Consider the following 26,739-nt stretch of genomic DNA (forward strand, 5'->3'; position numbering starts at 1 on the left):
CCTTGATGATTAGGATACATTATCCCAGCAAATAAATTAACTTCTTTCTCTGCTTATTCATCTACTGCTATAAGGAGACCAAAGTGACTACCAAAGGTAGCAGCTATAGCTTTAAGTTGAGTGGTACATTTATCATGTTCCCTGGTAGGAATGCTCCCCACATAAGAACCAGGACTACTAGATTCACAGAGCATATGGGGATGTGGGAAGTCATAAATGCTCTCCAAATCTCCAGACTCAAACTACACTTCCTGCCTTTATTTTACATGACTTCTCTGCAGTATGCTTAATTGCTTTGTTTTCCTGTCTCTGATCTTGCTCCTGTATGGCCAGGGCTGGTCATCTCTATTGTCTTAACTTGCTCTTTGCATTCCCTCTCCTTTCAAGTGTTGTCCTTTTCTCATTCTAGAAACTCATTTGTGGATTCCATTTCCCTGTCTATAAAACATTCAGCTATCATTTTATCTGCCCGAAAACTTATAAGTCTGCATATCTATATCTAACCTTGCTCTTCAGCTACATAAATATTTTCAGACCAGCATTACACAGACACCAAAGCCAGACAGGGCACTACAAGAAGAGAAAATTACAGGCCAATATCCCTGATGAACACAGATGCGAAAATCATCACAAAATACTAGCAAACCGAATTCAACAGTGCATTAAAAGGACCATTCACCATAATCAAGTTGGATTTATCCCAGGTATGCCAGGATGATTCAACATATGCAAATCTAAAAAAAAAAAATCGAAAACCATATGATCAGCTCAATAGATACAGAAAAAGCAACTGATAAAATTCAAAAATCTTCCATAAAAAAATCAGCTTAACAAATTAGGTATAGCAGTAATGTACCTCACACAGTAAAGACCATATATGACAAACCCATAGCTAACATCATATCCAAAGGTGAAAAGTCAAAAGCTTTCCCTCTAAGATATGAATCATGACGATGATGCTTACTCTTACCACTTCTATTCAACATGCTACTGGACATCCTAGCCAGAGCAATTAGGCAAGAGAAAGAAATAAAAGACATCTAAATTGGAGGAGAAGTTAAATTGTTCCTATGTGAAAATGACATGATCTTATAAATAAAATCCCTAAAGACTCCACAAAAAAAATTTGAACTATTAAACAAAATTTGGTAAAGTTGCAGTATATAAAATCAACATATAAATCAGTAGCATTTCTATATACTAACAACAAACTATCCACAAAAGAAATCAAGAAAACAATCCCATTTACAACACCTACAAAAATATTACTTAGAAACAAATTTAACCAAGGAGGCGAAAGACCTGTACATTGACAACTGAAAACATTGAAATTGAGAAAGACTCAGATATATGGAGAGGGAATCTATGTTCATGGCTTTCAAGAAGTAATATTGTTAAAATGTCCATACTATGCAAAGTGATCTACAAATTCAATGTAATTCCTATCAAGATTACAATGGCATTTTCACAGAAATAGAATAACCAATTCTAAACTATGTTTGGAACTGTAGAATTCCCTGAATAGCTAAAGCAATCTTAAGCAAAAATAACAAAGCTGAAGGCACCACACTACCTGATTTCAAAATATACCACAAAGCAATAATAATCAAAACAGCATGGTGCTGTCATAAAAACAGATACATAGACCAACAGAACAGAAAAGAGAGCCCAGAAATAAATCCGCATATTGATGGTTAATTGATTTTTGACAAAGGTGCTAAGAATACACAATGAGAATAGTCTTTAATAAATAGCGTTGGCAAAACTGGATATTCACATGCAAAAGAATGAATTAGACCCTCATCTCACATGATAAACAAAAATCAACTAAAAATTGATTAAAGAGTTAAATTTAAGATCTGGAAATGAAAAACTACCAGAAGAAAACATAGGGGCAAAGCTCCATTACATTGGTCTGGGCAATACTTTTTTTAGGTATAAATCTGAAAGCATGGGCAACAAAAACAAAAGTAAACAATTGGGATTATATCAAACTGAAAAGGTTCTGTACAACCAAGCAAACAATCAACACAGTAAAGAGACAACCTACAGAATGGGAGAAAATATGTGCAAACCATACAACTGATAAGGGATTAATAGCCAAAATATATAAGGAACTCAAAAAACTCAATAGTAATTTTAAACATGGACAAAATATCTGAATAGACATTTCTCAAAAGAAGAAACAAAAATGCCCAATAAGTATATGAAAAAACGTTCAACATCACTAATCATCAGGCAAATGCAAATTAAAACCAGTATGAGATATTACCTCACACCTGTTAGAATGGCTATTATCAAATAAGTGAAAGATAAGTGTTGAAGAAGATGTGGAGAAAAAGAAACCCTTTTATAGTGTAGATGAAAATGCAAATTAGTTCAGCCATTGTGGAAAACAGTAGAAAGTTTCCTCGAAAACTTAAAAATAGAGCTACCATATGACCCAGAAATCTCACTACTAGGTATACATCTAAGGGAAATGAAATAACTATGTTGAATATCTGCACTACCATGTTAATTGCAGCACTATTCACAATAGCCAAGATATGGAATCAACCTAAGTGTCTATCAATGGATGAATAGAGAAAAAAATGTGGCATATATATGAAAAAAATATTCTTTATTATTTAAAAAAAGCAGGAATTTCTGTAATTTGTGACAACATGGATGAACATGGAGGACATTATGTTACGTGAAATAAGCCAGGCATAGAAAGACAAATGCCACATGATCTCGCTTATATATGGAGTGAAAAAAAATTAACTCAGAAGTGGAGAGTAGAATTATGCTTAGCAGGGACTGAGGAGGTCAGTGTGTCTGGAGGATGAAAAGCAGGGAAGAGAAAGAAGGAAGTTGAGATGGTAGAGGCAGGGAGTAGTTAGAACACCTAATTGCTGATAGGCTATGGTAAGGAATTTTGTTTTATCTTTACAGAAATAAGAAGTCATTACTACAGCTTTGGACAAAAATGTGATGTAATTTGACTTTAAAAGATAGTGTTTTAGGTATGGGTAGAATGAATTGTAGGGACAAAGTGGAAACAGAGACTATTGGAGGAAGGAGGAAGGTGATTTGAAAAAGGCTGATGCCAGAGAAAATGGAGAGATTGTTGACTGGGGTAATGTTGGTCAAAGGATACAAAATTTCACCTAGGAGGAATACGTTCAAGAGATCTATTGTATATGACGACTACAGTTAACACCAACATAGTGTATTTTTGCAAATTGCTAAGAGAATAGATTTTAAGTGTTTTCACCACACACACCAAAAATAAGTATATGAGGTAATGCATATGTTTTCATTTACATATTTCACAATGTATACATATTTTTGTGCCAAAGTTTTAAAATTATTTTGATTCCAGAAAGTTTTTTTTTTTTCTGTTTTGTATTTGAATCTCCCAAGGACTTGGTTTTTTGTCATGGGTCATTGTCTGTCTCCCCCAGTAACTCTATTTCATGAGATATATCTTACAGGTTTTCTCCTTTCTGGTTTTTCCTCTGGTAAAGGACACCTTGCTGGTACCATGTCAAGGCATCAGGAGGAAACCTTTCTGATCTTCTGGCTCTGGCCTCATCATGCTCTCCCAACCCAAGAGATAGAAAAGGTCCAGCTGCCTGTTTGGTCACTTCTCAATTTTTAGGAATCCAAAAATAAGAATTTTGGTATATTTCTTTAGATGTGAATTTGTGGGAGATTACGAGTTTCTGAGAGTGAAGCTGTCCCAGGATCCAGGTATTCTGATCCTAATCTTGGGATTCTTCAGTGCTGATGCCCAAGCTCTCCTCTTCCCAAAGAAGAGAAATTCCTCTGCTCTCCTTGGCGAGACTGTGACAGAACCTGAGGCTTCATTCCTATCCTCTAGGACCTGTCTGCTGGCAGAAGAGGTAGAGTTGGGAGTGAACAAGAAGTAAGACACATTCAAGCCTCTGTCTTCCCACCATCCTTAAGAATGCTCTCATCCTTTAACTTTATCTGCAACATTATATTGTTCAAAGTTCCAAAGCAAAAAATGGCAAAATGTCAACATTCGTTAAATCTACATGGTGGGCACATCAAGCGATTATGCCTACTAAATTACTTTCTGTACTTTTAGTATATTTGAAATATTTTATAAATAAAATGAGCTATTAAAGTATTAATACTATATTTATTCTGAGGACTAATGAAATTTCACTCACTTGTTCGAAGCCCAGATTCATACACCTAATTTCCTACAGCCATCAGCACTTTTATACTTGTCCAAAATTGATCTTTTGGCTTATACCCCCAAAAATATTTCCCTGAGTATTTTCAGTTTTAGCAAATGGTATCACTATCAACCTAGCACCTCAAGCAAAAAGCATGATTGATGCTTGATGACTTCTTTTCTCAGACCTCTACCTGCATTTCATAGTAAGCCCTATCAATGTTTCCAAAAAGCAATTAAATTCTTTCACTTCTTCCCATACCCTCTGTTATCACCCTGTTTCAAATCACCTTCCTGCAATAATCTCTGCTTCCACTTTGCTTCTATGATTCATTCTATCCATAACCAAAACATTATTTTTTTAAAGTCAGATAATGTCATGTTTTTGTTTAAAACTGTACAATGGCTTCCCCTTGCTGTTAGAATAAAACAAAATTTGTTAATATACCCTACAAGCAGTTCGATGATCTAACTGCTCCCTCCCTCTACAATTTCAACTTCCTTCTTTCTCCCCTCGTGCTTTCCATTCTGCAGTCACTCCGGCCTTTTTTCTCCGATAAAAATATACCAGGCTCTTTCTCACCTCAGAGCTTTTGTATTTCTAGTCCCTCTGCCTATAAAGTTCCTACCCTGCCCCCTACTTTTTATACAATAACTGCCATTTATTATTTGTTTATCAATCAAACATCACCTCTCTTGGAGGACTTCTGTAGCAACCTTATCTAAAGCAGCATTCTTTTGCTCAGTTTTCATTTACTCTATCACACCACCTTGTTTATTTCATTTATTACATTTATCTCAGTCTATAGTTTTCTTGCTAGTTATTGTAATTACTACTGTAATCAGCTTGCAGCTCAACGAACAAACTCATGCCTTTATCAAATAATTAACCAAATTCTTAATATAGGATTAGTAAGTTCCTCAAATAATAAGACATAGGATGAGATATTCAGCTCTATTCTCTCTTTCATCACACTGTCTGGCACTCCCACATGTAAGTGCCTTGCATAAGTGGATCCTTCTTGTCTGAGGAGCCCTCACTGCCTAGCTCAGTCTACAAAGCTTTTCCTTGCATGTAAATTACAGCTGGTACTTATTTTGAATAATTACATATTAAGCTTAACAGACTCAGCTTATACTTATATAACTTATTTATACGCTTAGATGACTACCTTTGTGGAGTTCAAGACCTGAGCATTCTCTTCACGTAAATCTTCATTATGACTGTATATCTCTCCCAGTATTGCTTATGAGATAGGCTCAGCTTCTGTGACAAAGAGACACCCAGAACAGCAAGATAGAATTTTAGTTATTCCACATTAAAATTCAGCCTGGTATGATGGCTCTCCATGAAATTGTTACATACTCAGGACCCTTTAGTCTTGCTGTTCTATCAAGCCTGTGGTAACCTTGGGTACATGGTGCCAGAAATCTCATCACTGTGTACACATCCCAACCCGTAGAAAGGGAAAAGGGAAAGGAGGAGGATGCCTCTTCATTTCAAGGGCATGATTTGGCCAGAAACTAGTATAGCTAGACTTGGAGGAAGCTGCAAGAAAGTCTGAAAAGTACAGTCTATTTTCTGGGTAGTCATGTGTTCAGCTGCATCTCTGGAGTTTTCTTACTGCTGGACAGAAGAGGAGAATGGATCTTAGTGGTTCTCTTCTATACCCTTATCAGAATAAAAACATCATAAAAAACAGAATTTCTCTGTCCTCTTTCAATCTTATATCCCAACACAGGGAACAGTGCCTGCCACGTGTCCTCCTCTAACCATTCTCACTGCTTTTGTCCTGATTTAGCCATTGTCATTGCTCACTTGGACTAAAGTAATATTGTTCTCAAGTATCTTTCTGTCTCGGCTCCCATCTATCTTCCATACTGCCATCAAAGTGACTCTTTAAAAGTGTTCTTCTTTTATTTCATTTCTTAAAGCCTTTCAAAAGCTCACCAATGCCCTCAGGATAAAATCCAATGTGCCAGCAGAGCCTTTAAGGCCCTTTCCGATTGCATCTCCCAACACTAATCCAGCTCTTCAACCAAATAAAACTAAATATAGTTCCCTCAACATACAATCTTCTTTCATGCTCTTACGACTTTATACATATATTGCTAAACCCAGGAAAAACCAGTCACTCTCTCTTCTGCATTCCCACAATAACTTGTACATGCTACATATGACACTGTTTTGTAATTTGTTAATGTACATGTCTGCCTTTTCTACCAGACTATAACTACTGAGGAAAGGACACAGGCAATGTTTTGTTCGTCTTTCAGTTCTTAGCCCTGTGTCAAGCACAATGCTTCCTTTTCTTTGATCTGAAATAACCACACATTTGAATAAAGCATCATTAGTCAATCTAAAGCTAATAAACCTATTTATATGAACATCCAGCATCCTCAGAAATGTATGAATGCTAGGATGAATAAAACATAGGACTTACAGATACAAAATAAAGTTTACTACTCACATATTCCCCAAGGTGAAGGGCTCAGATTCTACCTAAGGTGAGACAAGTCAAGATGGGGGTGGTGTTGATGGTTTAGGGTTTTTATCATAGTTAAGAGGGTTGGGACTAGAATGAGAATTCCTAGAGGAGAGGGATTTGTGTGGTTTGAACTTCCCCATGGGCACCAAGGGAGGAAAGCCCAGGTTCTCTTATCTTCTCAGGATGTGGAGCTAAGGAGAAAAAGAAAGATAGATGGGAAACTGAAAGGTGTCAGCCATCAAATATCAAAAGTGAAGTCTTTCTTTTTTACTATGAAACCATTTACACCAATTATTACATTTTGGTTGCAGCCATTTTTTGTTTGTTCTTCTTTTACCTTAAGGAATAAGGCCCATCTCACGAGGTTGTTACGGAGTTGAGTTTAAATCAAGTAGGGGATGGAATGGACATTGTATACTATAATGTGTTACAGTGAAAATATCATCTATACTATAAAGTATTATACCAATTATTAGAGCTACATAGGCCAGCATCTATCCTAGGCACCTTTTATTTAAAAACCTGCACTTCCCATAATCTAGTAGAAATTTGACTGATACCAGAATAAGTGACGAGGTAAAGCAGGGTTGAGGCATAATTTTAAATATCCATCGTCCATTACCTCACGTACCTAAGATGGCAATCACAGAGGAGACTTTGTGAATTGCTGAGTTGTTGACTGCAATGCTTGATGCACGAATCACAAATTCAGTTTCTGTAGCCAAAAGATTCCAGCGGGTGGTGGAGCATGATGAGAGCTGAACAGATGTGTGTGTCATCAGTTTCCCATCCATGCACCAGCTTTTGTTGAATCCCTGGCATTTGCACATCTATGGGTATTTTGATCTTTAAAACAGGGCTTTAGGATCTGCAGCTGAGAGGCAGCACAAAAGTATAAAATATTTTTATGGAAAGCCTCATGCAACTGTCAACTTGTGACTGACTGTGGGAGCAATAAAGCACATCCTGTGTTTCAAAGCCCCCACCTCAGTGAACCAACCACTTTCCCCTCCATGGTAACGAATGTTTCCAGCCTTAGACAGAGTCAGGGAAATCGCCACCACTCTCCCCAGTGGAGGTGAATGTTGAGACAGTAAACATCAGACATCACACCTAAGTTAATAGATGCCCAAACAGAATCACCATGTTCCAACTGAAACATTTACAGAAGCAAAGCACAGCCCTCAGGCAGATGGAGGTGGGAGACAAGCAAACATATTTATAATCTTCTTTGAGGGAACAACAAAGGAGAAGCCAGAACTCTTTCTTATGAAAAAGTCCACCATAAGGAAACCTGAAAGAAGACTCCTGCCTTATTTATTTCTGTGCCTCTTCCTACACAATGGAAAATGAAGCTGATAATAATTCTATGGTATCATTAAGCTGTGAGCATTCTCAAAGCAGTGCAGTTATCTAAAACCTGGGAATTAATCCCACCACAAATCAGTTGGCTTGGCATAGAAAAAAAAACATTGCTCCAGATTAAAACTCACTCTTAACATGCTTCAGTGTTCTAGAACATGCCTGCCTTTGGCTGAAAGGAGAGTTCAGGGCCCACTTTCCCTTATTCTCAGCAGATGACCTAACCTCCTACTTTTTGAGAAAATCTAGGCCAATAATTCCCAAAATGTGGCCCCTGGGCCAAAACCATAAGTATCACCTGGAGGCTTGTTAGAAACACAAAATGTTAGGTCCTACCCTAGACACTCAACTCTTAGGGTCCAGCAATCTGCGTTTCAATAAATCCTTCAGGTGATTCTGATGCACTCTAATATTTAACAACAACTGATCTCCACCTTGGGAACTCAAGTTCTCCTATTTCTTTCCTCGTTATTTCCAATACAGTCATGAACAGCATAATAATATTTGGGTCAAAGGTGGACCACATATATGATGGTGGTCCCATAAGACTATAATCATGCTGAAAAATTGCTGTTGCCTAATGATATAATAATGTCATAGCATTATTCATGTGTTTGTGGTAATGCTGGTATAAACAAACCTACTGTGCTAACTTTTTATCATTATTTTAGAATATTCCTTTATGCATATTAAAAAAGTTAACCGTAAAACAGCTTCAGGCAGGTCCTTCAGGAGGTATTCCAGAAGAAGGCATTGTTATCCTAGGAGACGGCAACTCCATGTGTGTTACTGCTCCTGAAGACCTTCCAGTGGGACAAGATGTGGAGGTGGGAGACAGAGATGTTGATGATCCTGATCCTGCAAGGACCTAGGCTATTGTGTGTGCTTGTGTCTTTGTTTTTAACAAAAAAAAAAAAAAAAAAAAAAAAAAAAAAAGCTTATAGAATAAGGATATAACAAATGAGAATATTTTTATGCAACTATACAATGTTTTTTTTTGTTGTTGTTGTTGTCATTGTTGTTTAGTTTAGTTTGAGACGGAATTTCACTTCTGTTGCCCAGGCTGGAGTACAATGGCGTGATCTCAGCTCACTTCAACCTGCACCTCCCAGGTTCAAGTGATTCTCCTACCTCAGCCTCCTGAGTAGCTGGGATTACAGACATATGCCACCACGGCTAATTTTGTACTTTTAGTAGAAATGGAGTTTCTCCATGTTGGTCAGGCTGGTTTTGAACTCTCGACCACAGGTGATCCACCCATCTTGGCTTGCCAAAGTGCTGAGATTACAGGCATGAGCCACTGTACCCGGCTGTGTTTGTGTTTTAAACTAAGTATTATTGCAAAAAGTTAAAAATATTTTTTTAATTAGGAATTTTATAAAGCAAAATGTTATAGTAAGCTCAGATTAATTTTTTATTGAAGAAAAATATTTGTTTGTAAATTTAGTGTAGCCTAAGCGTAGAGTGTTTATAGAATCTATACTAATGTATAGTAACATCCTAGGCCTTCACATTCACTCACTGACTTACCCAGAGCAATGATCAGTCCTGCAAATTCCATTCATGGTAAAGTCCTATATTGGCATGTCACATTTTTATTTATTTTTTTCTGCATCCCATAAGTTTTGTATGTTGTATTTTTATTTTAATTTGCCTCAATATTTTCTAATTTCTTTCCTTATTCTTTTCTTTGACCCACTAAGTGAAGAATACTAGGATATCAGAAGTATGTTAATTTCCACATATTTGTGAATTTTCCAGTTTTCCTTCTGCTACTGATTTCTGATTTCACTCCACTGTGCTCCAAAAACATATTTGGTATAATTTCAATCTTACTCATTTTATTAAAAATTGTTTTGTGACCTAACATGTGATCTATCCTAGAGAATGTTTCATGTACACCTGAGAAGAATGTATATTCTGCTGCTATGAGATGAATATTTTATATAGGTATGTTAGGCTCTTTTGGTCTATAGTGTTGTTCAAGTCTGCTATTTGTTATTTTATGTCTAGTTGTCTTATCCATTATTAAAAATGGGGTAAAGAAGCCTCCTATAATTATTGTATTTTTTGCGTATTATTTCTTTAGGTGTATCAAATTTTGTTTTATATATTTAGATGCTCTGATGTTGGGTCCATATATTTATAAGTGTTATATCTTCCCGTTCAATTGACTTTTTCATTATTATATAATGTTCGTCTTTGTATCTTGTACTAATTTTTACTTTACATATATTTTGTCTGATATAAGTACAGCCACTTCTCCTTTGGTGACCATTTGTATAGAATATATATTTCCATCCCTTCACTATTCATTTGTGTCTTTAAATCTAAAGTGAGTTTCTTATAGACAGCATATAGTTCACTCTTATTTTTCGAATCTATTCAACTGCTCTTTGTCTTCTGATTGAGGAATTTAATCCATTTCTATGTAAAGTAAACACTAATAGAGAAAAATTTACTATTGCCATTTTGTTCATTGTTGTCTGTTTGTCTTGTGGTTCTTACAGCTGTCTTTTTATTCTTTCTCTGTGTTTTATTTTTTATTGAGACAGGATCACCCAGACTGCAGTGCTATGGCACAGTCATAGCTCTTTGTTATCTAGGCTTAAGCAATCCTCCTGCATTAGCCTCCTGAGTAGCCAGGGCTACAGGCATAGACCACCATGCCCAACTAATTTTAAAAACATATTTTTTTACAGATAGGGTCTTCCTATGTTGCCCAGGCTGGTCTGAAGCTCCTGGGCTCAAGTAACCCTCCCAGCTTGACCTCCTATGTCTTCCTCTCTCATGCTGTCTTCCTTTGTGTTGTGGTGAATATTTTGTACTGATATACTTTGATTCTTTTCTCTTTTTCTTTTTTGTATCTTCTATAGGTATTTCTTTGTGGCTACCCATGGGGCTTACATAAAATATCTATTAGTCTATTTTATAGTTTATTTAAAATAGTCTATATTAAACTAATAACTTACATTCAATTTCTCTACACTTGAACTTCTTTCCCATCACACACTATATTATAGATGTCAAAATTCACATCTCTCTACATTCCATATCCCTTTAAATAATATTTGATTACAGATATTTTCAATATATTTTGTCTTTTAACTTTATAATTAAAAGTGATTAACCCAACAGTTACAGTATTTGCAGTAGTCTGTATTTGTCTATATATTTATCATTACCAAGTTTTACTTTCTTGTGCTATCATGTTACTATTTGTGTCATTTGTTGCAACTTGAAGAGCTTCCATTAGCATTCCTTTTAAGACAAGTATGGCACTGATCAACTCTCTCTGCTTTTTTTTTTTTTTTTTTTTTTTTGAGACGGATTCTCACCCTGTTGCCAGGGCTGGAATGCAATGGCACAATGATCTCAGCTCAATGCAATCTCCACCTCAGCCTCCCAAGTAGCTGGGATTACAGGCACGTGCCACCAGGCCCAGCTAATTTTTTGTATTTTTAGTAGAGACGGGGTTTCACTATGTTGGCCAGGCTGGTCTTTAACTCCTGACCTCAAGTGATCTGCCTGTCTTGACCTCCCAAAGTGATGGGTATTACAGGCGTGAGCCACAGTGCCCAGCCTCTCTGCTTTTATTTGTCTGGAAAAGTCTCCATTTTCAAAGGAGAATTTTGGCATGCATAGTATTTTTTGCTGGCAGTTTTCTTTCTTTTTTTTTTTTTTTCTTTTTTTTAATTTCAGCACTTTGAATATATCATCCCACTCCCTTCTGGCCTGCAAGGTTTTCTACTGAAAAATCCACTTTTAGTTTTATGGGAAATCCCTTGTACATGACAAATCACTTTTCTGTTGCTACTTTGAAAATTTTCTCTTTGCCTTGACTTTTGACAATATAATTATAATGTATCTCAGCGTAGGTTTCTTCCAGTTCATTTCATTTTGTATATGCTGGGCTTCCTAGAGTAGAATGTGCATTTTCTTCCCCAGATTTGGGAAGTTTTGTGCTATTAGTTCTTTGAATATGTTTTGTGGTTCTTTTTCTCTCTCCTCTCTCCTCCTAGAACTCCTATAATGTGCACATTGGTCCACTTGATGGTGTCCCGTAAGTCCTTTAAGCTGTCCTTATTTTTGCGATTTTTTTCTTTTTGCTCTTCTGACTGAATAATTTCCAACAACAATAACTTGTCTTCAAGTGTGCTTATCCTTTCTTCTGCTTGATTTAGTCTCCTGTCACACTGCTTTAGTGAATTTTTAGCTGTTATTATAATATTTAGCTCTATGAATTCTTTTTGGTACTTTTTATACTTTCTATATCTCTGTTGAAATACTCACATTCATGCATTGTTCTCTTGGTTTTCGTGAACATCTTCATAATGGTTAATTTGAGTTCTCTGTTAGGTAAATCATATATTTCTCTTTCATTAGGCTTTGTTTCTGGAGATTTATCTTGTTCCTTTGTTTGGAACCTATTTCCATGTTTATTTTTATTTTCCTCAATTCTTTGTGTTGGTGTCTGTACGTCAGACAAAACAGCAACCTCTCCCAATCTTCACAGACTAACCTTATAAAGGAGAAGACCCTCACTAACCAGCCCAGCCAGAGATTCTGGGGGCCTCTCCAATCTGCCAATCTGTTTTCTTTGTTTTTAGCAGCTACCATCTAGAGTATGCTAGGTACAATCAGTGTTCCAATACAAGTGATATTCGGGCCATTCCTCAAGTAGCCCCCAGAAAAATTGAATCATATGATGCCCTTTCCAACTCTTCCCACGACACACAGAGAGAAAAGCTGGGATCTGTGATTTTTTTTTACCTGTTCACCCTACACTGAGCTTATGGGAGGGACCATGTCATCTAGTTGCATGCTAGAACAAACCACCATATTTGTTCTCATTGGCCCCAAGGCAGCTAGAGTATGCCAGGTCCCATAAGTACTCCAAAACGAGCCAGACAGAGGAAGTCCTTTGGGAAGCTGCCAGAAAAGCTGGAGCATTGGCCAAGCCGACTAACTTTTCCCTTCCTAAGAAGATGCTGGAAGCAGGGATCTTTCATTTTCTTGCTCTGTGTTGAGCTGAGGGAAAGGATATGGGAACTGTCAGTGCAAACTTCTGTCTGTGTTCTTACCAGCCCTTGGATGGTTAGATTATGCTGGGTTCCATTACTCCTCCAAGACTGGAAAGACAGAGGCCCATCCTTTGGGGAGGAAGAAGTTGGAAGGGTGTCATACACATGGTCCAACTCTTTTACTCCCCAGGGAGAAGACGGGAGCTAGGGTTTTCCTTTCGATCACGTGGCATTGAGCTGTGGGTAGGGATTCAGAAATGAGGGTGTCCTGAATTTTCCTGTGGGATTTGATGTGTCTGGGTGCAGGAGCCTCTCAACTAGTTTTGGATTTCTCAGTAAGATAATTTGTCTGTGAGTTGTTGTTAAATCGGTGGGTTTGCTGGGGGAAGGAAGGTATCACTTCTGTAAATGACATTTTATCACTATAATTTCAAATTTAAATTGTCCATTGCCAGTGTATAGGAAAGCAACTGATTTTGTATATTAACTATATATCCAGAAACCTTGTTATATTGATTATTTCCTTCAAGGAGAGGTGTTTCTTGTTTGTTTGTTTGTTTGTTTCTGCCAGTCTTTAGGATATTTTGTAAAGACAGTCATGTCTTCTGCAAAGATCATTTTATTTCGTTTTTCCCAAACTGTATGCCTTTTTGTATTAGGCCATTCTCACCTCGCTACAGAGGAATACCCAAGACTGGGTAATTTATAAAGAAAAGAGGTTTAATTTGCTCATTGTTCTGTAGGCTGTACAGGAAAGCATAGCTGCTTCTGCTTCTAGGGAAGTCTCAGGAAATTTACAATCAGGAAACTTACAATCATGGTGGGAGGAAAAGAGGAAGCAGTTATGTCTTACATGGGTGGATCAGGAAGAAGAGAAAGGGGGGAGAGGTGCTACACATTTCCAAAGAAAACATATCTCACAATAACTCACTCACTATCATGAGAACAGCACTAGGGGGATGACGCTAAACCATTCATGCGAAAGTGCCCCTATGATCCAATCACCTCCCACCAGGTCTCACTTCCAACATTGGGGATTACAGTTGAACATGAAATTTGAGTGGGGACACAGATTCAAACCACATCATTCTGATCCTGGGCCCTCCCAAATCTCATGTCCTTCTCACACTGCTGAACACAATCATGCCTTCCCGACAGTCTCCCAAAGTCTTAACTCATTCCAGCATTAACTCAAAAGTCCACAGTTCAAAGTCTCATCTGAGACAAAGTTAGTCCCTTCTGCCTATGAGCCTGAAAAATCAAAAATAAGTTAGTTATTTCCAAGATACAATGGGGGTATAGGCATTGGGTAAATATTTCCATTCCAAAAGAGAGAAATCAGCCAAAAGAACAGGGCTACAGGCCCTATGCAAGTACAAAACCTGGCAGGGTGATCATTAAATTGTATAGCTCCACAATAATATCCTTTGACTCCATGTCCCACATCCAGGGCACACTGATGCAAGAGCTGGGCTCCCAAGGCCTTGGACAGCTCTGCCCCTATGGCCTTGCAGGGCTCAATCCCCCATGGCTGCTCTTAACGGCTGGCATTGAATGCCTGTGGCTTTTCCAGGTACAGGGTACAAGCTGTCAGTGGATCTATCATTCTGGAGTCTGGAGAATAGTGGCCCTCTGTAGTAGTTAATAATACTGAGTGTCAACTTCACTGAATTGAAAGATGCAATGTATTGATCCTGGGTGTGTCTGTGAGGGTGTTGCCAAAGGAGATTAACATTTGAGTCAGTGGGCTGGGGAGGAGGACCCACCCTTAATCTGGTGGGCACAATCTAATCAGCTGCCAGCAAATATAAAGCAGGCAGAAAAATGTGAAAAGGAGGGACTGGCATAGTCTCCCAGCCTATATCTTTCTTCCATGCTGGATGCTTCCTGCCCTCAAACATTGGACTCCAAGTTCTTCAGTTTTTGAGACTCTCAGACTGGCTCTCCTTGCTTCTCAAGCTTACAGACAGCTTATTGTGGGACTTTGTATCCTAGCAGTTCTGTCCCTCTACAGAAATCTGACAAACATAGATTTGGTACCTGGAATGGTTCTAGAGGAACAGGATATTAAGGATGGAGTTCTTTCATTAGTTTGGGAGTTTCTGGAGTTGGCTGCTTAATATGATTAGACTCAATAATGCTCAGGACTCTACTTCTGATAGTATGGAGAAAACTAATAGTCCTTAGCGTGGATATAATGCAAAATAGATGCATTTGACATTCCTCATTCACCACTCATGAGAGGCAAGGAGTTTAGTGACTTATACATAATACCCTCAATCAATTTCCAGACTTAAGCCAGTTTACAGACCCAGAATCCCTTGAATGAAAGGGCCCTCAAGGGGAGGCCAGGTCCCCTTGAGGAAGGACTCCACTACATTACCGACAATTTGTGCAGTGAATCTTTTTCCCATCTTTCCCCAAGGAGACCTCCAGCCTTTTACCAGGGTACCTGTGTATTGGAGAAAGGGAAATGATCGACATTTAGGGAACTACTGGACACTGGCTCTGAGCTAACGTTGATTCCAGAGGACTCAAAATGTCACTGTGGTCTTCCAGTTAAAGCAGGAGCTTATGGAGGTCAGGTAATTAATGGAGTTTTAGCTCAGGTCCAACTCACAGTGGATCCAGTGGGTCTTCAGATTCATCCTGTGGTCATTTCCCCAGTGCATAATTGGCACATGCACTCTTAGCAGCTGAGAGAACCCCCACACTGGCTCCCTGACTGTTAGGGTGAGGGCTATTATCGTGGGAAAGGTCAAACGGAAGCCATTAGAGCTGCCTCTACCTAGAAAAATAGGTCAAATCAAAAACAATATTGCATCCCTGGAGGGATTGTGGAGATTAGTGCCACAATCAAGGACTTGAAAGACACATGGGTGTTTATTCCCACCACATCCCCATCCAACGCTCCCATTTGGCCTGTGCAGAAGAAAGATGGGTCTTGGAGGATAACGGTGGATTATCGTAAGTTTAACCAAGTGGTGACTCCAATAGCAGCTGCTGTTCCAGATGTGATAAAGATAATATATATTATATATATTTACATATATATGTATAATACACATGTATATTTTAAGTAACCTAAGTCTACCTTCACATGTAGTACATATATCTTAAAACAGAATATTCCCATTTGCTCCTGCTTGTTTATTTCACACTGTTGTCTTTCATTTCCCTTACCCCATACTATAATCACCCAGCATGTTGTTGGTATTGCTTGAAACAGCTGTTTTATATAGTTTAAAAAGTTTAGCTCGAAAAAACTAAACAATGTTATCTTATATTCATGTATTTCTCCTCTGGCACTCTTATTTGTGTAGATCTATGTTTCTGCTTTATATCATTTTTCTTCTTGATGAATAAACATGCTTTTAAGATGCTCCTATAAAGTAGGTCTGCTGACAGTGAGTTTCCTCAGTTTTGTTTGTCTGAAAAGTCTCCCTCTCTCCTTCACATTTGAAGGATAATTTTGCTGGTTATAAAATTCTAGCCTGGTGAAGGTTTTTATTTCGACACTTCAAATAATGTACTCTACTCTCTTCTTGCTTTCGTGGTTTCTGACAGTCCAGTATAATTATTACTCTTGTTCCTCTATATGTCTATTTTTATTATTTGATTTCTTTAGAGATTTTTCTCTTTGTCTTTGGTTTGCTGTAGTTTGAATATGATATGCTTAAGGGTGTGTGTGTGTATGTGTGTGTGTGTGTGTGTTTGTATATGTATTTGGTATTTATCCTCATCCATGGATAATTACCAATACCTAGATCAAATAGCAAGAAAAAGTAAAAGAAGTGAAGTAATCAACTCCATGTAGGCCTACAAGTACGAAGGAAGAAAATACACTAAAATAAGATTCAGATTAAACTACTGCAAACTCAGATGTTTCTTTCTGAAAGGGAGATAAAACAATAAAGACACTAATATCTACCAGATAAAATAAGGAAACATTTTACTCAAAGCCAAGAACATTCAGATACTGGGGAAATATAGTGTCTTCAGGAGCAAAAGTCAAAGAAATAGTTCCTCACTAGACCCTTGGGAGCACACACTTAAGAACTGTCATCAGAAACTTCAGTTTAAGAATGTACTAAAGGCAATTTTATAGCCAAAACAAGTGTGGAACGAAAGGACCTAAGATCTCCATAGCAAGTAGCTATGAAAGGTTTCTGTAATATTGTTAGCAAGGTTATCTCAACAAAACCTTTGCTTTAAAAATAAGGAAAAGTATCATCTTACTTTCTTGATGCTACTAAAGAAATGTCAAGTTAGTAAGGAAATAGCAAGCCAAAGTATAAGGGTACGTTTCTCACCAAAGGTACATAATGGACACCAAAGCTGCTTTTGCCCTGAGGATATTTACCACACAGAGGAAAAGTTAACATCAGTCTGATGTCCTTGAGGGTCAAGGGGGAACTGTAATCAAAGCCCAGCCATGCCTGGGTGAGGCATTCAAAAGGAGAGTCTTCCCAAATTAAACCAGAATTTCAAAGGGCTATTTTCTCATTGCAAAGGTAAAATAGAAGTAAACACCCCTACTGTACATCCAGGAGACTGCCAGAAGGGTAGCCTCAGTGATAATTCAAGCAGGGCCAGTGGTTGAGGGTGTGGGGTCATAGACAATGGACCTTCACAGATTATGATCATGTTTCAGCCAGATGATTGAGAAACCCTCTAATCAATCTACCAATGCCCCAATGCCCCTATAGACCTGGTAGAATCAAGTGCAAATTCTCTATGATGAACCTTATTCTGATACCTTAAATTGTGCCTACAAATAATGTTTCAATGACATTTAATTTATTGTGGCAGTACACAATACAATTAAGCACACCTCTTAAACCTAATGTTGAGGGCAATAAATAAGTGAAATGCAAAAGAGTATACATTATGTGATTCCATTATGTAAAGTTCAAAAACAGACAAAACTAATAGATGTTGTTAGATGTATGGAGGAGGTAGTGATGGCATAGGGGTTCATGGGGTGCATAAGAAGAGCTTCTGAGACACTAGTAAAGTTTTGTTTCTTGATTTTGTTCCTGGTTTTGTGGTTGTGTCCAATTTGTGAAATTTTATCAACATGCCCTCTTATGATATGTATACTTTTTTGCACACTGATTTTACTTTAATAAAGTTTTTTTAAATAGTAGTAAGGAATTTTTTTTTTTAAATTTTCAGTTCCAGGGTACATGTGCAGGATGTGCAGTTTTGTTACATACAACATGTGCCACGGTGGTTTGCTGCACCTATCAACTCATTACCTAGGTGTTAAGCCCAGCATGCATTGGCTATTTTTCTTAATAAAGTTTTTTAAAAGCATGAGCAAAAACCATCAGGAAACAAAGATAATAAAAAATAGAATCACTGAAAACTTTAGATACTAAAATGAGCAAAACAATAAAATAACTATTCTTGCTTTCTAAAGCTTGAAAATATCTGCAAAGCCATATACAACCTCTAAATTGATCTCCAGTGATCTCCACCTCCTTATTTATTCCTTTGCAGAATCCCCTCCCCTGTGCATGTGTAAGACCTAATGAACAGAATATATAAAAGTGATGGGATGTCACTTCTAAGATTAAGTTGTCAAAATACTTTGACTTCTGTCTTGCTCACTTTCTATTGGTCTCTCTTTCCCAAAACACTTGCTCTGGAGAAACCAAACTAGCATGTTATAAATAGCCTTCACATGGGTCTATGAGCCCCACATGGCAAGGAATTGGTATTTCTAGTCAGCCAGAGCCACGAATTGAGCCAGTCAACAACCATGTTGGTGAGGTTGGAAGCAGATCTGCCCACCTTTCCACCCATGTACATGACTACAGTACTGGCCAATTACTTGATTCCATCCTTGTGAGAGAACCTGAGCTAGAGGCACACAGCTAAGCCACAGCTAGATTCCTGATCCATAGAAACTCTGAGATAAAAAATTAGTTATTTTAAGCCAGTAAATTTTGGGATTATTTGTTATGCAGTAATAGGTAGTGAATACGTGCAGGGAATAGAAAACCACATAAGATTATCTAGTATATTTTTAATACATGAATAAAAACTTTAAAATTAAAAAACACAATAATCAAAATGAAAAATATATATAATAGGTTTAATAACAAATGAGACGTCATTTGAAAAAAAATTAGCAAACTCGAAGGCAGATTAGAAATAATTATCAGAATGCAGCCCAGAAAGACAAAATGAGAAAAAAAGTGGAATAAATTAAGAGAAATGGAAGATAAAGAAGTAAGTTTAAAAAATACATTTAGTAAGAAGTCCAAAGGCAGAGGAGAAAGACTGGCAGATAAAATATTTGAAGAGATAATGATAAAGAATATTCTAGATCTGATGAGGAAGATATAAACTCACATATTCAAGAAGTCTGGGAAATTTTATATAAGATAAATAAAAGGAAATCCACCCTTAGGCACAGTAAAGTTCAACTGCCCAAATCCAGAGACAAAAAAAAAAAAAAAAATGACAGGTCATCTACAAGAAAGACAATTGGAGTGATAGCTGATTTCCTAATAGTAACAACAGAAGACAAAAAGCAGGGAAAAAATAGTTTCAAAGTGTTGAAATAAAGTAAAGATATTTTCAGACAAACCGAAATAAATTCTAAAGAATTTACTTCAGGCAAAAAGGCAAGTAATCCCAGCAGAGGGTCTAAGATATGAGGAGGAATTAAAACCAAAAATATTGGTAAATATCTGGGAAAATCCAAATCAAACGGTGAATGCAAAAAAAAAAAAAAATGCTAATGTATTGTGTGGTAAGATATATAGAGAGAGAGATAGATAATTAAAATACATAAAAACAAACTGTAAACAGCGAAGGACTTGAAAAAGTAAAGTGTTCTAAGATCCTCATGTAAGAAGATTAAAGTTATAGATTAACTTAGATTTCGCGGCCCAGAATTGGCTTATTATCTAAATTTGGTTATGCAGAATTGCATTGATAAATTTGGTACATCAGTAACTATTTAAAAAGTGAAGTCCATCAGAGACTTGGTATTATACTAATACAATTTCTAAGGGTCTGACGAAACTACAGCCTTTACAGCGGAAGATGACTTAGGCTGCAGCTGGTTAGGAAACCCTCCCTCTAAACCACGCTTCAAGATCCTGCTAACAAAATGAGAAAATCAAGAATACACAGAGGATAAATTTGAGAACTTCATTTCTTTGAACTTCAGGTTACAACAGCAGGAAACTTTGAATTCAGTTTTTTTTTTTTTTTTTTTTTTTTTTTGGCGGCAGGGGTCGGGGGAATACACAAAAGGGCAGCAGTTGATATTGCGAGAACAGCTTCACAAAGATGGCGGTAAGTCGGTACTGGTATACTCCCGATATCTTCCTCTAAAGAACAGCCACATCCCTCATGTGCCCCTGAAGTTAAGGTGAAAAGATTTTAAAAACTGGGAAATGCTTGATATGCCTTGCAAGTGTCCAGAATGCCACCAGCATCACATTTCCAGCCTCTTTCTGCCGCCTTACTCGCTATTCTCCAGGGAGAATGAATAATTTTATCTTTGTTGGTGTTTTCAGAAGGAGAAACTGGCCATGTACAATTCAGTCCTTCCCTCTACTTTCTCACGTGGGTAGGATTTCTACAGATCCTCCATGCTACAAGTTTTGTAGGGGTAGGCCTTCTATATATGTGTGTGTAAGAGGTGAAGTGATCCTGCCCAGGTCTAGCATCTATGTAATTATAGGTTTCAATATTAGGAACCCACTTGCCCACAGACATAAATTATATTTTCAATATCAATTTTATCACTATTAAAGATAACATCTTGCTTTCATACCTGAATTCCTCCTTCATCATATGTCCAAGTTGGTTCCAAGAACTCAGGAGGTAAAGTTTCCCTAAAACCTCCAATAATAGAAAATGCATAATTTTGGCTGCTCAGTCTAAATTTAACAATAAAAATCACAATAATAATAACATCAAAATAACCATTAAGAACAAGTGACTGTGCTATATGCAGAGCAAACCTTTTCTTTAATTTTCCTCATGACTCTGAAATGTAGGTATTACCATTTCCATTGTTTGTTCATTTCTGTCTTTTGGAGATTGTATTATAATAGAAACTCATCTGAAAGGCTACAAAATGGAAATCACCCAATAAAACTGGGCTTGAGTCCTTTCTAACTCTTTCTTGCTCCATGATAAATAAAACTACTATTCTGATATTTCAGGTCTTTTTGCTGTAACGATGGCCAGTTTTCTCCAAATAAACACATCCTAAAATCATGTTAATGTTTTTAGATAAAACTTTACATAAAATTGAGCAATACTTTTCACTAGAACTGAATCAAATTATTTCACTGTCTTTGATAGCTTGATCTAGAACACATCGTCCCATATTTATGACTTATTTAGCACATCAGCCAGGACCTCAAAGTCAGTTTTTGTCCTTGATAACTGTAAAAGCAATTATCAAATCCTAGAATCATGTCTTAGAGATGTTTACTAGTCTAGAAAGGGATCAGCAAACTCTGGCAGGCCAAATCCAGCCTGCTGCCTGTTTTTGTAAACAAAGTTTTATTGGAACACAGCAACACTTACTTGTTTACACATTGGCTATGGCTCCTTTCACAATATCACAGCAAGGATGAGTAGTTGTGACAGAGACTGCAAAGCTCATAAAACTTAAAATATTTACTATCTGGTCCTTTACAGAAAACATTTGCTCATTGCTGGTCTTGGCATGGAAATTGATTCCATATTCTTGGTACTCTAAGTGGTAAGCACAATTCTTTCTCTCACATAGTCGCAGGCAGTACTCCTTATCTCTATGAACTTTCATCAAGTTGATGGCAATGATCATAATTTGAACCCAGTTTCCTCACTTCTAGTCAAATCATTTTTTAATCAGATTCCTTCACCAATAATTCCACCAGTCTTCAGCTATCAGTATTTCAGTGGAAGCCGGATTTTCAAGAGATGTTCAGAAACGCTTTTAGTTACTTATATTTAAAAATAAATTTAGAGTTGATAACTGCATACTCTACTCTCATACTTTAAAAAGTAGCCAGTCAATTGAAATAAAACAGGCATGTTATAAATGAATTACTAATATGTGGTGCTCACTGACTATTGAACATGAATAATGGCTAAATTTTCCATTTCACCCTAAAATACTGACACCCAGAATAAGGCTACTGATACTTGAGACATGGTTTCTAATTTCCAAAAAATCTTTATTGGATAATGATCAAGAAGACAAAAATCAACATTTGCTGATTACCTACCGAATGCATTTTACTAAGCAAAAAACCTTAGATAGATTACCTCATTTGATCCTCACAATAGCCAATGAGACAAATATTATTGCCCGCCTTTAAAAATAAAAACATTCAACTAGGAAAGATAAACAAGCATGCCCCAAATGGCAGGGTCTAGATTTGATATTTTTAAGGAAGGAACAATTCTACAACTTCCAAAATGTCTTTGAATTAAATGAACTCAAACTTTACAAGGCACTGTACATTTTATCCAAGGTGTTTTTCAAAATTATCTAACAACAGATATAGCACCAGCACCCACCAAAACCAGACTCCTCTGTGCCAGTCTTCACCTCTTTGCTTTTAGATTGTGAGGAATTCTGGAGACTTCTGGAGAATAGTCTGGGATAGTAGTAGGGGCAATCAGAGAGCTCAAGAAAGCATATATTTACCAACTGGTATGAAAACATCTCAATACTTTAACAACTGGTAGAATTGTATCACTGCCAACTTGCTGAAAAATAAATCTAGAAATCTTTAAGACTCCAAATCTGTAATTATACAGATGCAAAATCAAGACTAATCACATAAGCCATGTGATTGAGTACCCTATAGGGGAGCCCTACCCCTTTTAGTTCTCCATGATTGGCTATGACTGTTATATAATGTTAATTCAGCTGAACAGAAGATATAAGACAGTGCCTCTCAAATTTTTAATCCATTTTCTTTACAATGTTTTAGCATGATTCTCTATCACACGGATTGTCTGATTAAATATTTGATGCTATTAACTATGATACCTGGAGTTTCAGTGATCTAATTCTCAATGTGTCAGGTAAACATTAACTAAAGGATGTCAAGATGCCGTATATCATTATTCAAAGAGCACATACTGGGCTAGTCATCAGCCCTGGAGAGCTCAGCATGTGGCAGAGGTACATGGTACACCATAAAAATCATAGATTTTTAATGATTTACTAGAATAATGTTGTATAATAATTTAATGTTTAGTCTTTCAGCTTGATAAATTATTTAAACAAAAAGCTATTTTAAAAGCAACACATTATTAATTTAAAATCATATCAAACCGAGAAATTATTTTTCATTTTCATGATAAATCTCCATGATATGTAAGCCAATAATTCTTGAAAAAGTATTTTAAAATGATATAGGAAAACAGAAGAGAAAAAGTGAGAATGTACTAATTATTAAATACATAATAAAGCACATATTCGAAGCAGTCATGGCATGATAACCACAATTGTAAGATTATTAACTTTTCAACACTAGTTTAAAATAGCCTCTTTCATAAATATAGACTCTGCAAAATAGTCCCAGCATCTATCACAGCACAATTTTCATTACTCTTTCAATTTACAAAGAAGTGTTTATTTTATAGATAATCACAAACTGAGATTAATAAAATGGGATGATAATAAAGAGAAGTTAGGGATAAGTGTAGAGTTCAGCAATAAGAATATCATATACATATAGTAACTCATGTAATTTGTTTTTCTAAGTCAAAAAATACTGATGCACACTGTATAGCTCTTTTTTAAAAAGTTAGATCATAAGCAGTAATTTTGCTATCCCTTTACGTTAATGTAAATGTATCTCATTCCTTCCTCAGTAGCTTTAAATGAAGCATGTTCCTTCCACTCTGAAGAACTAGAAAATATCTCCACTGTTTACAAGACCTTATGTTTGATTCTAAGGGGAAACAAATTCTCAAAATGTCAATCGTCTTAGTTATTTCACAGAAAAGCACATTTTAATACTATGAAATCATGTTTGGAGAAATTGGAAAATAAAAATTTAGAACTGACATTTGATTTTGAGGTTACTCACCACTCCTGGCTTACAGTTGTAATAGCAATGCTTGGAAGCGTTGTCAAAGGTAGTGTGGTTGGCCTGGAAATACCATCTCCCTCAGGAGTCCTTGCCCTTTCACTCTGTCTTTGAGAAAGCGGTGGTAACTGTAAGTTTCCTGAGCAACACCTTCTCCCTCTCCAGAGGTCGATCCCAAGTGTGTTACTGGAAGAACTGTAGGATTTACTCAAGCTACATTCAAAATAATCTTTAACATTCTGGAGGAACCACAGGGAAAGAAAGAAAGAAGAGAAAGAAAATGAAATTCAAATGTTAAATGGAGTGAAACAAGAAACTAAATGATCAAGCTGTCACTTATGATGTCCTGATTATCTCACAATCAGAATCTAACATTGATGTCAAAAGCTTAAGAGAAAACAATAGAAGAGGCTGATTCTCAGCTTTTGGAATAAACTTATCCGTGCATATTCCTCAAGATTTTTAGGCATATAGATAATGTTTACCAGTTGTAGCATGTGGATTGGAGGCCTCCTTCTTTCCTTTCTATTTTAATTTTTTTTCATAATTTGCTAAAATGATATTAGCTAAAATTAAAAATATATTTTGGAAATCAATGTTATCATTCTTCAACTATGGGAACAAACTATGAGAAAATATAAAGTTTCTTGTTCAGCATTTTATGTATTTATTTATTTTTTGAGACGGAGTCTTGCTCTGTCACCCAGGTTGGAGTGATCTCAGCTCATTACAACCTCTTCCTCCTGGGTTTAAGTGATTCTCCTGCCTCATCCTCGCACATAGATAGGACTACAGGCACGCGCCACAACGCCTGACTAATTATTGTATTTTTGGTAGAGATGGGGTTTCACCATGTTGACCAGGCTGATCGCAAACTCCTGACATGAGGTGATCTGCCTGTCCCGGCCTCCCAAAGTGCTGGGATTATAGGCATGAGCCACTGAACCCAGCCATTCAGTGTTTTAAGGTAAAAATATTTTGTATCTTAGAACAGTGGAATGTTGATAATTAGAGGTGACTGTTATGTTCTTATGAAAGGTCTTCTTACAAGTGGAGATACATATATATAGATATATATCTATATATATATATATAATTTTTTGGTCAAATTGTGTAAAAATTCAGAAAAAGAAGTATACTTTATCCAGTCTTGAACTGCCATGTTCAAGTACATGCCCTAATGCTGACATTAATCATATACTTTGTGAGAAGACAAAGACATTGTGCTATACTCAATGATACAAGTTATTTATTCTTCCCATATCTTTTGGTGACAATGGGTCCTGAGATTGTTGGGAGCGGGAGGCCCTAATGAGCCTCTTCCTGGTGTACCATTCATACCAGTTGAAACAGAAAATGTTATAGTCCTGCAATGGCCACTGATACCAACTTAAGGTTTAAAAGTTAGAATTTTCACTGTCCACACCTGGCTAGCAGAGAATAACAGAAGTCCTAGTATCGGGCTAGTCTCTCACCTAAAAATTACTCTGTGACCCTAAAGACAGGTATTTCCTACTAGCCCTTCAGACTCGAGTTAGGAAACCTGCGACTAGACCTCCTAAAGTTTAAACAAAGTTCTTTACCCTCCGCTCCTCCACTCCATGGCCCCTATCCTAATTCATACAAGGATAATTAACTCAAGTTTGAGGATCTAACTGTGTTAATTCAACACACATTTGACACACATCTATTATTATTGTGCACTGTGCTGTTTAAGAAGGATACAATAGCAAAAAGAGGAATGGTATCTTTTCTCACAGAACATATAATCTAGTGATTTATACTTATCTGAGGCATGCAAGACTATATTTTGATGATAGAAATCGGGGCAAAAACAGGTTTGACAATTTTCAGGAGCCCCACCCTCCATACCAGAAAATGGGATACCATTATATTTTCTTTGCTTGACTTATAATTTTAAAATACTATTTATTTGAAATTCAGTAGAACCACAGTTCAGTATCAGGAAGAAGACAAAACAATTTAAAATTTTCCAGAGTTTGAAACATTCGGGAATGTATCAGTATTTCACTGTTTAGTAATTAGTTATTATATTAAATCCATTGTAGGTCTGGCACTTACTGTATGGTGTGTGTGTGTGTGTGTCTACATGTGTAAATTAGAAGCTAAAGGGAAAAACTAATATATATGCTTATTTTTTGAAAGACAAACTACTTCAGGAGACAAAATATATAACACCTTCCTGAAGAGATTTAAGAACAAACTAAATGAAATCATAACTGTAAATCAGTCTAGTTCCAAATATGCATGTAAAGAAAGCACTGGTTATCTGGAACGCAAAGTCTTGAATATATACTTTATCTCTTATGTAAGAAACACCATGCCAAAGAACAGAAATAAGGATACCTATCATGTAGCTAAACCACCAACCACCCTAGCCTCCTAATGTGATTATCAGATATTTTTCTCCTTTAGAAAAAAGAACTATTACCAATGAGGTTTAATTGTGGTAAGTGACCTAAATGGGTACTATTTGGTACTTGTTATTTGAAAAACAAAAAGTCACACCTATCACAAAATATCTCCCACACTAATTTGCGAACAAGCTCGAATTTTCAAATTTAAAATCATTCTTTAAGTTA

At 36.6% G+C, this 26,739-nt stretch overlaps 1 protein-coding gene across 2 annotated transcripts in view; it reads right to left on the reverse strand.

The window, feature by feature from the left end:
• LOC105498452 (phosphodiesterase 4B) overlaps positions 1–26,739 on the reverse strand; it is a 585,501-nt gene that overhangs the window by 416,164 nt on the left and 142,598 nt on the right. For both annotated transcript variants that reach the window (XM_011770587.2, XM_011770584.2), the window contains exon 3: positions 24,137–24,375. In XM_011770587.2, the coding sequence (XP_011768889.1) occupies positions 24,137–24,375 (239 nt within the window). The remainder of the gene's footprint in view (positions 1–24,136; positions 24,376–26,739) is intronic.

Source organism: Macaca nemestrina, chromosome 1, assembly GCF_043159975.1.
Source record: "Macaca nemestrina isolate mMacNem1 chromosome 1, mMacNem.hap1, whole genome shotgun sequence".
In the NCBI taxonomy this organism is placed as follows: domain Eukaryota; kingdom Metazoa; phylum Chordata; class Mammalia; order Primates; family Cercopithecidae; genus Macaca; species Macaca nemestrina.